The 12,312-nt window shown below is 42.6% G+C and overlaps 1 protein-coding gene across 1 annotated transcript in view; it reads right to left on the minus strand.

Moving 5' to 3' along the window:
• Positions 1–2,125: 2,125 nt before the first annotated feature.
• ccdc3b (coiled-coil domain containing 3b) overlaps positions 2,126–12,312 on the minus strand; it is a 30,369-nt gene continuing 20,182 nt past the window's right edge. Inside the window, exon 3 of the mRNA XM_072666090.1 lies at positions 2,126–4,850. Within this exon, the coding sequence (XP_072522191.1) occupies positions 4,566–4,850 (285 nt within the window). The 3' untranslated portion in view covers positions 2,126–4,565. The remainder of the gene's footprint in view (positions 4,851–12,312) is intronic.

The following is a 12,312-nucleotide window of genomic DNA, read 5'->3' on the forward strand; positions in this document are numbered from 1 at the left end:
ATATTAAGTTTTGGGTTGAGGTTAAGGTTAGGGCTAGGATTAGGGCCTGGATGATGGTTAGGATTAGGTTTTAGGTTGAGGTTCAGGTTAAGATTAGGGCCTGGATGAGGGTTACGATTAGGTTTTGGTTTGAGGTTAAGGTTAGGATTAGGGCCAGGATGATGGTTAGGATTAGGTTTTGGGTTAAGGTTAAGGTTAAAGTTAGGATTAAAGCCAGGATGAGGATTAGGATTAGGCTTTGGGTTGAGGTTAAGGTTAGGATTAGGGCCTGGATGATGGTTAGGATTAGGTTTTAGGTTGAGGTTCAGGTTAGGATTAGGGCCTGGATGAGGGTTACGATTAGGTTTTGGTTTGAGGTTAAGGGTAGAATTAGGGCCAGGATGATGGTTAGGATTAGGTTTTGGGTTAAGGTTAAAGTTAGGATTAAAGCCAGGATGAGGATTAGGATTAGGTTTTGGGTTGAGGTTCAGGTTAGGATTAGGGCCAGGATGAGGGTTAGGATTAGGTTTTGGGTTGAGGTTCAGGTTAGGATTAGGGCCTGGATGAGGATTAGGATTAGGTTTTGGGTTGAGGTTAAGGTTAGGATTAGGGCCTGGATGAGGGTTACGATTAGGTTTTGGTTTGAGGTTCAGGTTAGGATTAGAGTCAGGATGAGGATTAGGATTAGATTTTGGTGTGAGGTTCAGGTAGGGGTAGGGTTAGGGCCCGGATGATAGTAAATATTAAGTTTTGGGTTGAGGTTAAGGTTAGGGCTAGGATTAGGGCCTGGATGATGGTTAGGATTAGGTTTTAGGTTGAGGTTCAGGTTAAGATTAGGGCCTGGATGAGGGTTACGATTAGGTTTTGGTTTGAGGTTAAGGTTAGGATTAGGGCCAGGATGATGGTTAGGATTAGGTTTTGGGTTAAGGTTAAGGTTAAAGTTAGGATTAAAGCCAGGATGAGGATTAGGATTAGGCTTTGGGTTGAGGTTAAGGTTAGGATTAGGGCCTGGATGATGGTTAGGATTAGGTTTTAGGTTGAGGTTCAGGTTAGGATTAGGGCCTGGATGAGGGTTACGATTAGGTTTTGGTTTGAGGTTAAGGGTAGAATTAGGGCCAGGATGATGGTTAGGATTAGTTTTTGGGTTAAGGTTAAAGTTAGGATTAAAGCCAGGATGAGGATTAGGATTAGGTTTTGGGTTGAGGTTCAGGTTAGGATTAGGGCCAGGATGAGGGTTAGGATTAGGTTTTGGGTTGAGGTTCAGGTTAGGATTAGGGCCTGGATGAGGATTAGGATTAGGTTTTGGGTTGAGGTTAAGGTTAGGATTAGGGCCTGGATGACGGTTACGATTAGGTTTTGGTTTGAGGTTCAGGTTAGGATTAGAGTCAGGATGAGGATTAGGATTAGGTTTTGGTGTGAGGTTCAGGTAGGGGTAGGGTTAGGGCCCGGATGATAGTAAATATTAAGTTTTGGGTTGAGGTTAAGGTTAGGGTTAGAATTAAGGCCAGAATGAGGGTCAGGATTAGGTTTTGGTTTGAGGTTAAGGTTAAGATCAGGGCCAGAATGAGGGTTAGGTTTTGGTTTGAGGTTAAGGTTAAGGTTAAATTATGGTAAGGGCAGGCATGAGGATTGGGATTAGGTTTTGGATTGAGGTTAGAGTTAGGGCCTGGAGGATAGTTAGGATTAGGGTAAGGCTGGGATTGGTTTTGCTTAACAGAAGAAAGATATATGGTCTACTTGATCTTGGTCTACATGACATATCAACAGTAAATTTACTGAATGTCAGTAAGTCATCACAAGAAGATCTTCAGGATGTATCCCTCCGTGTATTCAGGTTCTTCACTAATATGCTGTTGTTGTTACTGCTACTCTGTTCATTAATCATCTACAGAGGACCACTCCAAATAAAGTGCAACCCAACTGTTAAATATACTTTATCACATACGTACGCTTGCATGTGGAGTCTTCTAATAGAAGTGCAGTATCCACACCTAATCCTTCTACCCAAAGAACAGAAATGATTAAGGTAACATATCAACTGTAGAAACGTTTTTAGTAAAACTGGAAGTTTATTTCATTCTTTACTGGCATACAAGTGAGTATGTTAAACGTACAAGAAACCACATGGTTTACATTTCATTGTTTTTAATAAAATTAACATATTCAATGTAACAAATCCTGATCAGAAACATCGCTCGCTAAATGCTGAACCTCTTTTTTAGCCATAAAAAAAGCCTCGCTGAGTAGTGGTTCCGTTTATGGAGCGCTCAGCGCCCTGTTTGCAAATATAAAAATCATTTTCACTCAGTATAAGTACAAAAACACTCACTCAGCTCGGAGTCTTAAAACAGGAGTTGAGAGGCCTTTGAAAAAAAAAGAAAAAGAAAAAAGGAATGTGAAACAAAATCCAGACATGTCAAGAATCCATGTCAGCTGGGTCTATAGTGCACCATGGCTTGAGAATCGATGAAAACATTTTTCATTTCAGCCATAAATGGTCAAACACTGTGGACTCTTGGCATTCTTTTGTGCAGTACTGGAACCTGCATCTTCAATAGTGCGGCCTACCTGATAGTGCCAGATACTCATGGCTGTATCTCATACATCGTACACTCCACTAAAATTTACAATGCAGGAATAACGTATAGGGCATCCAATGAAGGCTCACGCAATGTGGTGCACTATGGCCCTGTTCACACCTGCCATTAACAAATGTCTTGGGCAGTGATGCTGTGGCATCTGGACCTACACAACATGTCTAAATGTTTGTGGACACCGCTTCTAAAGAATGCCTTTAGCTACTTTACATGGCATCAATGTCTAGTACCTGTAAAGAAGCACTGCCAATAGAATTGAACTCTCTGGATCAGATAAGCACGAACCTATTGGTACCATGAACCTAATGCCAGGCATGGGCTAGAGGCATATAAAGCCCCCCGACATTGAGCTGTGGAGCAGTGAAACTGTGTTCTCTGGAATGATGGATGGTGCTCCATCCAATTCGTTTGGAAAGAGCTGAGGGGTTGGGCATGAGGTGAGGTGGTGATCATCCAACATCCTGACCTCACTAATGCTCTTGTTGCTGAATGCAATCAAATCCTCACAGCAACATTCCAGAAATGTTCTAGAAACAATGCGTGTAGAGTAGACACAGTTACTTCAACAAAAGCAGGATTACCTCGTTTTAGTACCCCTGATTTCAGAAGAAACAATGAATGAGCAGGTGTCCCATTATTTTTGTCCATATAGTGTACTTGTTGATGAGAGGGGTATGGGGAGGCTAGGGTAGCTCAGATAAGCACTCTGTACAATAATATTAATAATATAATAATAAGAACAGTAGAAGACCATGTCAGGTTTCAATTCTTTCAGCCAAGAACAGAAAGCTGAGGCTGCAGTAGAGGCACAGGCTCACCAAAACTGAACAGCTGGAGACTGGAAAACGCAGGCTGGCACACAGATGGTAAGGTCAGAATTTGGCATGACAGCATGAATACTTGCACCCAACTAGCCTTCCAGGCTGGTGGAGGGGGTGTAAGGGTGTGGAGAAGGTTTTCTGGGCACACTCTGGATCTCTTAATCCCAATAAATCATTGCTTGGATGCCACAGCTTTCATAAGCTTTCTCAGTCACCCTTGGGATGTAGTAGAACAGGGGATTTGGAGTATGGCTCTGCAGATAATGCGTGATACAATCATGTCAACATGAAGCAGAATCTCAAGAGAATGGTTCTATGATCTTGTGTAATCCATCCCACGAAGAACTGAACCTGTAAATATGCATGCAGACCACAACTGCAGAGGGTGACATGCATGGTACCTTTCTTCTAGACGTGAGACCAGTGTCCACTTATGGTTAGACAAATATCAGACGGATGCTAATAGCAGGTATGAACAGGGCTTATATATCTGAATTGGACCTCTGATTGGACAAGTCACTGAATAATGTTATAGCTGCCTCCTGATGGCCTCTATTTGTGTATAGCCATTAGCCTCTGACCATGACCTAACAACTGATCTACTGAAATGGTTACAATAACAGGAAATCTGTGTTCAAAAAGTAACAAAAGTAAGGAAAGTATATCATATGATAATGATAGTGCACAGTATTGAGGATATGTCTTTTATGTGAAGTCTATGTTGAAGTTTGTAATATTCATACTGAGATGTTACATGAATTTTTACGTGAATAAAACAAGCATACCAGCCTGATTACTAGGCCTATCCTCTGGATGCAGTAATGCTAGGATGACACCAACTCAGTCCATTACATATAAACATTAGAACCATTTAAAGTCTAGTCAAAAATTATACATAGACAGACCTGCACTCTTAAAAATAAAGGTCCCAAAAGGGGTTCTTTCTTTAGAGCAGTGCCATAGCATAACTTGTGGTTCCCTTGTGAGAAAAATGTGCAAATTGATGAAGAATACCCTCATACCGTGAAGAATCTCCACCAATCAAAGATTTGAAGCCAAGAACCATATAAGAACCTTTATTTTTAAGTGTCCAGCTTTTGTCAAGGACCTGCTAATGTTCCTTATGTGCAGTCATCATGACTCCCTGGCAGTTATTAGGGCACATTCCCTAGTTTTTGTGCTTTTTAGGCAGGACCTTCCTGTGAGCAGGCTTCTGTTCCTGGGTGGTGTCCTGGTGTGGGTGTGGAAGCTCTGGTTCAGACTCGTGAAGCTGCTTGAGGAGGACTGTCTGCTCCTTGGTCTCCCTTTTGGCCTGTCTCAACAGACGTTTCATGTTCTTCACTTTGTCCCGCAGGTGGTTGTTGGCTTTTTCGAGGACCTTGACCTTCTGGGAGAGATCCTTCACTTTCTCCTCTTCCTCAAACAGGGCTTTCTGCACCGTGGAGCACAGGAGCTATAAAACAGGGCACGGGATAGATGTAAATAGGAAGGAAGTAAAACACTGGCTAAAATGGATAATAAATAAGACGTGCTTTAAACCACTGTTTAACACATTATACACACACAAAACATGGAGAGTGATGATAACTTGGGTGGTTTTAGACATATTTAGACCAGATTGATATCGGGTAAAGTGAAGCATATAACCCGTCTGTGGTAGTGAACAAACACACACACGTGAACTAGGGGCAGTAAGCACACACCCCAAGAGTGGTGGGCAGCCAACTCCAGCACCCAGGGAGCAGGGAGGATGAATGGCCTTGCTCATGGGCCCAACAGTGGTAGCTTGCCAAGCCCGGGTATCGAACCCACAACCCTGTTATCAATAGCCAGGAGCTCTAACTGCTGAGCCACCACTGCCCTTGTCCTGGGGCAAGCATTAGCTCCGCGGTAAGTTCATTCCCATTCGGATCGCCCATGTTTGTGTTTTTCTCCGTCATCCTCTGGAAAAATGACAAGCTGAATCACCTGCTGTTTTTCATGGAAATCGTCTGAATATTTTAGACCTGTCTGGATTCACATCTCTTTTTAACCTTAAATTCACATCTATTTTTTCAGGATGGGATTTCTTCACACGGTTCACACTGGAGCAGAATTACCAGCTTTTTAAAAAATGCTAGCTTTACAGGTACTGCATCTCACTATCATATCCTTGATTTCAGAAGAAACAATGAATAAGCAAGTGTCCCAATACTTTTGTCCATATATATCATGAGAGGGGTCAGTGGAGAATGGGCAGACTGGTTGGATGCTACGGGAAGGCTACAGTAGCCCAGATAACCACTGACGCTAACCTTTTTAAAGAAAAGCTAGCATCACCTCTTATTACACGGCAATTACAACACCAATAGCAGGCTCTGCATCTCAGTGTCTTACACTTGATTTCAGACGAAACAATGAATGAACAAATGTCTCAATACTTTTGTCCATATAGTCCATGTATATAATGAGAGGGGTCAATGGAGAATGGCCAGACTTGTTGGATACCATGGAAAGGCTACAGTGTTTTTAAAGGCTAGCTTCACCTCATATAAGATGGCAAAACACCAGTAATAAGACTGCATCTCACCAGGGAAGCGTTTCAGGTGTCCTTTGAAGTTCTGGGCAATAAGGAAGTCCTCTCTATCCAAACGATGCCATTATCGATTTCCTAGCTTAGCAGAAATAAGCTAAACAGCAGATTCTGTCAGCTGGTCGTCATAATAACCAGGAAAGCATGAAGCGTGGTCTGTTCTAAGTCATGGCCAATGGCCCGAACACTATTAAACATGAACAGACACAAATTCAGCATGTCAAACACAACCCAACCCAAACACCTAGGGGATAGTGAATAGGGCAGTTTTGGACACAGGCGGGGTCCAAACTGCACTGCAAATGTTCACACTCTAAGGCCCAGAGAGAACAGGAGACTGGGAGGCAGTGGGACTCTGACACATCTGTGCTGCATGGTTTAAGGTAAACAAGAACATTTGTTGTTCATTTCCTCCCTTAGAAAAGAGTTCAAATCCGATTTAAGGCCCAGTGGTGGTCGGATTGATTCAAGATCAACCTCTTTTGAAATGAAACTCCAGCTTCTCAGAAAGTCTCCAACACAAGACCACTCATTGTTCCTCCATGCCCAGGAACTTAAAAGCTGAACTATAGCTTTCAGAGTTTTCAGATGCCAGACACTGGGCTTGTTTTGATGCATGGTGTATACATTACTTTTCTACGTTGATGCATAAATAACGTCCAGGTCAGCTGTAAATCTCAAATAATGACTCAACATCATTCCAATTGTTGGGAAAAAGCAAGCAAAGTTCAGATGCACCTGCATGCAGACTTGGCTTATGTCATATATGGATCAGTCATAGCATTAAAACCATGTACTTAACATTGTGTAGGTCCCTCTTGTGCAACCAACACGGCTTTAACAGACTCTACTAGCCCTAGCTAGCATAAATGTTTTCTTCTGTAATTTGTGCAACAGTAGCCTTTCTGTGGGATCGGACCAGATTGGCTAGCGTTCGCATGGGTGCCCATGACCCTGTCACTGGTTTGCCGGTTGTTCTTTATTGGAGCACCTTTGGTAGGTACTAAGCATTGTATACCAGTGCAGCCAAGATGTTCTGATCCAGTTGGCTAGCCATTACAATTTGGTTCTTGTGACAATGGCTCAGATTCTTTTGCTTGTCCTTTTTTCCTGCTTTTCCAACACATCACCTTTAAAAACTTACTGATCACTTGCTGCAATACGTCCACTCCTAAGCTACTTAACTAGTTCTATATACTGTGGGAGCACCTGAGGAAGTCCAGGCGTTTCTAATTTAAGCGTATCTGTCTCCTATTACCACAGGAGCAGAGTTTGTTTGAGCGAGTGCAAGCCACTGATGGTTTTGATATGAGACTTAACCACAAGTATGGTGGCTTAGTCTAATTTTCAGGGGCTACAGAATGTTCCGTACCTTGGGGTGAAGGCACAGCATCTACGTACATTTTTCCAGGCTCCTCGCATCATAACTCAAGCGTAGCACAACACTGTATTCTGTGCTATTTGGCATATGAGCTACGTACAAGAACTCAAGAAACAGCAGGGTTGGATGATCTGGCTAATTCCAACATAGCATAATCAAGAAGTGGCTTGGATCCCTAAGGCGTGGCCTTTGGATGGAAAGCTTCAAGACATGTGGTTCCTCTGACCTTTTCAAACAAGGCATGAACCTTGTCAGCATCCATCAACTGAGATGACTGAGTGTGACTGGCTGAGATCAGGGTTAAAAGGTCATTACTCATACAAAATGTTAGGCGCTGTTTACGCTGCTGGGCTACAAGTTACACGTGACCAAATCTGATTTGTATGGCCAGACTGTAGTTTATCCATGTTGGTTGCCATAGTAATAATACATGGGGGAGTACACTGACAATAATGCATCAAGAAAATATCCGAAACCTCTAACAGAGACCTGATCTGATTTTGGGTGATCTCTTTTTAACTTGTTAACATAATCCCCCCGTACAAAAAATGAATCGCCTTAGGTGTTTAAAATGGTAGTAACTTCAGGCTCCTGCAGATGGCTCTGCACGAGGATGATCGGGCTATAGATAAGTGCGGAGTGTGTGATGGGACTCAGACATTGAGAAGAGTTTTGTCTCGTTGGATGTGTGGAAGATGGTTCGCAAAGCAGTGTAAAGGAAGTACCTGAATCTGCAGGTGTATGGAAGCGTACAGTCATACCGGTCTACCAGCAGTGGCAGAAATCCCAGTCTACCAGAAATTCTATTTAGACCATTGGCATGTTTCAAAGCTTGTGTATGAAAATCGCTTCACTTCCAGCCCAGAATCGCTTCTATTCCAAGTCAGCGTAGGTCATTCAACCCCAATTTCTGAAAGATTCTCCACAGAAAACTGCATACCATCAACATATGGAGCAGAGTGGCACGAAAGAGACCTTTGCTCAGTTCTGCTTACAAATGACGAGAAGTGGGGATGTCCTGATCTGATCCAGTGGATCGGGATCAGGGCTGATCCAGGCATATTTTAATAGATCTGGTATATTTTAATCGCAATCCCGTTCCGAGTCTTTGTTTTAACCACGGTGTTCAGAGCGCCATCTTGTGTCCTCAAGTCACCATTAACGGACATTGCTCCCAGCCACAGGCAGCAGTGCAGACGTTCTCAGAAAGGTAAATAAAGGAGTTGAGGTTCTGCAGTTTGGAGCTATTTTACAGTAGAACATGACAACAGACCATAATATCTGACCCTTTATAAAACTCTCACTGAAACGCTCTGTTTAACCAGCGGGAGAACCGGAGAACCACTCCTTTCTCTGTTTTTAAACCAGAACCCATTCAGAACCAAGTGGAGGCTAATGCTAATGCTAACACACACACACACACACTATAGAAACCCAGTTATTTCTCACCAGTAGACCAACACCAACAGATATCAGTCCAGAGTGTGTACCACTACACACACACAGGAGGTGATCAGACTGCAGTGTTGTAAAGGAGCTGGGAGCTGATTGGTCAGGAAGAAGAATCAGACTGGATTAGAAGATATTAAACACTATAAAACAGTCATTTTAAGAGTTTTAATCAGTTCAATATGTCTCATTATAGAACAGCTTGGTATCGGCTGAAACTCAGCATTAGGAGACTCGGAACGGGGGTCAAAAAAGCTTGTTCTGGAAAATCCCCATTTAAAAATATTAACAATATTATTTGTTAAAAATATTAACAAATCTTACATTTTCTTTAATTAAAAGTTACAGTTCTGTAATCTAGCAGTTTTCTAGACACATGATTTTGCACCGTCCTGCTTGCAGGCCTGGCATGTGTCTGTTTTAAATGCCTTAACCTTGAAAATTTGACTCAGATGATGCAGCCTGGTCATTTCTATAAGCAGAGATTTCCTGCATGTGTATTGCTACCATCTGGGCTGAGCGTTGCTGTGCTGTGAATGTCGGATAATTAACGTATAACCTACTTTAAGTCTTGGAAAACTCTGCGAAATATTTAGACCTACTTCCCTGAAGTAGCCTATGGGAGTCTGCTTTAAACACTGTGGTTAATGTATGGTGCCACCAGACTAAACAACATCACCCTGAACAATAACAGGCCGAGGAGATCACACACCTATACCTACATGGAGCACTATCGGTCTCTCAGTGTTTGGACACTGTCCACTGCACTTGACAGAAGGCGTTTTTGTACAAACATACCTAGGTAATTGTTCGTGACAGAAGCTGCCGCCTGGCACTCGATCTGTTCAGTATGCTGCCGACACCTGCATGACTACCTGATTACAGGTATGCGAACGTCTCAGAGGGATGAGTTTTGGTTGGAAGATCCATCCTCAGCCCTCTGTGCTTTAGTTCCCCTTCTTTTACTTCATCACACTTGGTGTATTATTGCCTCGTCCACAAATGTACCCTTCCCCAGTGGGTCGTTACAGCTCTAAGTGTTTTTTAATAACCTTTATGTTGGGAGAAAATCGATTTGGCCTACTGAGAAATTAAAATAGGTAGGTAATTCCCATTGGACTTGCCATCAAGCTAATGTTGCCTTATAAAAATCACGTTCAAATCAAACAAATATCATCAACTAAGTTCAATCTAAATCTGAAACCAACTGCTGCTCAGGCTGTAGACCACCTTTAAAGACAAGCCCAGATAAGTCCAACATTATGACTAATCAAGATCAAGAATAAAATGAGCCTAAATGAGACAAGAATAAGGGTGTTGTCACACCTATAGTTGAGTTGCTTTGGTCTAAATCAGCTAATGAGTCTGTAATCTTGGAGCTTTTTTCACACAAGGAAAAATCCAAGCTCACCAAAATGCTTCACAACAAACCAAGCAAGAAAGAAAATGCAGAAAGAAGGTCCTGAGTTCTGAACTAGTGCAGATTTCTCTGCAGTTTAACATGGAGCACCTGCAAAGATGGCATTTGATGGCATCCGAGCTGTAGTAATTAATTACCTGGGTAGTATACCAGGTTAACATCTGACTACTGGAGCTGTTTAGCTCAAAATTGCAGAGTACGCCTGATGGTTGGGTCGAATCGGGGTCAGATCACATTTTCACCACAAACAAAGAGCTACAGAGTTTGTTTGGGACCAGACCAAGGCCGCCTCTTCTCAAGCTTGGTACTGTTGTTGAGTGCGACTACTGTATTCACATCTGCCCAACCGAATCAGACCAAGGATGAACTCTGATTTAGTCAGATTTAACTAGACTAAATAGTGCAGGTGTGAAAACACCCTAAATCAACTAGTCTTGGCTATTAACTTAACCTGCAGATTCTGAGCCAATAGAAATCATGCATAGAATTTCAAAGTTATTCAATTCTTTATTAATTAATTGTGTTTTTTGCTATACTTTTGAATCCCTTTCAGTTTAATTGACTTCTAATCTTCTCTGTTAATACCTATTGATACCTCACTGATGTTGTTGCTTTTATTTTAAAATGTAACTAATTACAAAATACATTAACTTGTTTTACAAAATCAAACACGTCACTCGTTTTTACTCACTGAAAAAAAAAATATATATAAATATAAATTTTTATCAGATCAAAACTCTCTGCTCTGAAAGAACTTGCATGATCACTTGGGGGGGAAAAACACAGCGCATCCAACAAGAAACAAGCCTCACATACCTTTATACAGCAAGAAAAACATGGAAGCTCACAGAAAGCTCTGATTCTACACACTGATCTGTTCTACTATGTGCAGTGTGAACATCCACTCGATACAACTGCTACAAGGTCCAAGACAATAGAGAAAACACTAAGTCTGAGACCTGACTCAAGTCCTACAGCAGTAGCTGCTATCAAAGAATGCATTTGTGGGCGGGACATGAATAATTGAAGTGTGTGCTCAGAAAGCTCTGAGAAATGTATCCATGGAAACACACACAATTTCAACCCTCTGTCATTCTAAAGTTTCAATAAAGGCAGCTTAGGGGCCAGTACAGTACGAGAGAGAGTGTGGGGTGTGGGGTGTGGGGTGGGGGGTGGGGGGTGGGGGGGGGGGGGTAAGTGTAATTGCACTGCTTTCCACATTCTGAGCCTGCCTTCGCGCTGACCTTAACAATAGTATGAATGCAATTCCGAAAGCGCCAATGACGTCTGCCTCTCCTCGGCCTTTCTTCTGATTGCTGATATGAACCGAAACCAGCTCATTAATGAAACCTAAGACACTCAAAAGCAGAACGCTTTCATAGCCATTCAGGACCTGATTGAAACCAGCTCCCATGACATAAATCTCAAGGTCATTGAAAGGAAAGCTGGGAGTGCGCCATGATTTATGATTTTTTTTGCAGGCGCAGGATTTTGCAGCATGCAGGCCGCTGTTGACATAGCAATGTGACTGCGCTGAGAGGTGGGCCTGAGACGAAGCGCAGCAAAGTGATGCCGAAACACGCAGACCTTGTCTGCCATAACAAGACTCGCATTAGAAAAACAGCGTAAGCGCATGTAATGTGGGGTTTAACATATACCCATGAATTATGAGGGGGGAAAAAAGCACTGAAGGAAACAAAGCCGGCCTGTCAGACAGCTCTAATCGTTACTCCCAAGTCTCCGAAGACCTCGACCCAGACATAAACTGTATGGAGGAAAGTCCACAACCCTGTGTTTTTGCTAGGCTGTATGGATTTGCAGACCGCCACTGGTTTGGAACTTGCAGAACACACTCATTGAACTCATAGAGCTGTTTAGAGACCAAAAGGAAGCAACATACAACCACCATATGCGCTCTGTCTCTTCGCTGACAACATTCCTTGTTCTCCTCAGAGCTAGTGAAAGCCACTGGAACGCAAAATTAGAAGAACCCAGACGGAAGAAGGCTGCAGCACGCTGTCCTCATTTTCTTGCTTGGTGAAGTTCTGTCAGCCATAGCCCACAACCTCTTAGACGGTGGTTCATACTATATG

This window comes from Salminus brasiliensis, chromosome 21 (genome assembly GCF_030463535.1).
Source record: "Salminus brasiliensis chromosome 21, fSalBra1.hap2, whole genome shotgun sequence".
NCBI classification, from domain to species: Eukaryota; Metazoa; Chordata; class Actinopteri; order Characiformes; family Bryconidae; genus Salminus; species Salminus brasiliensis.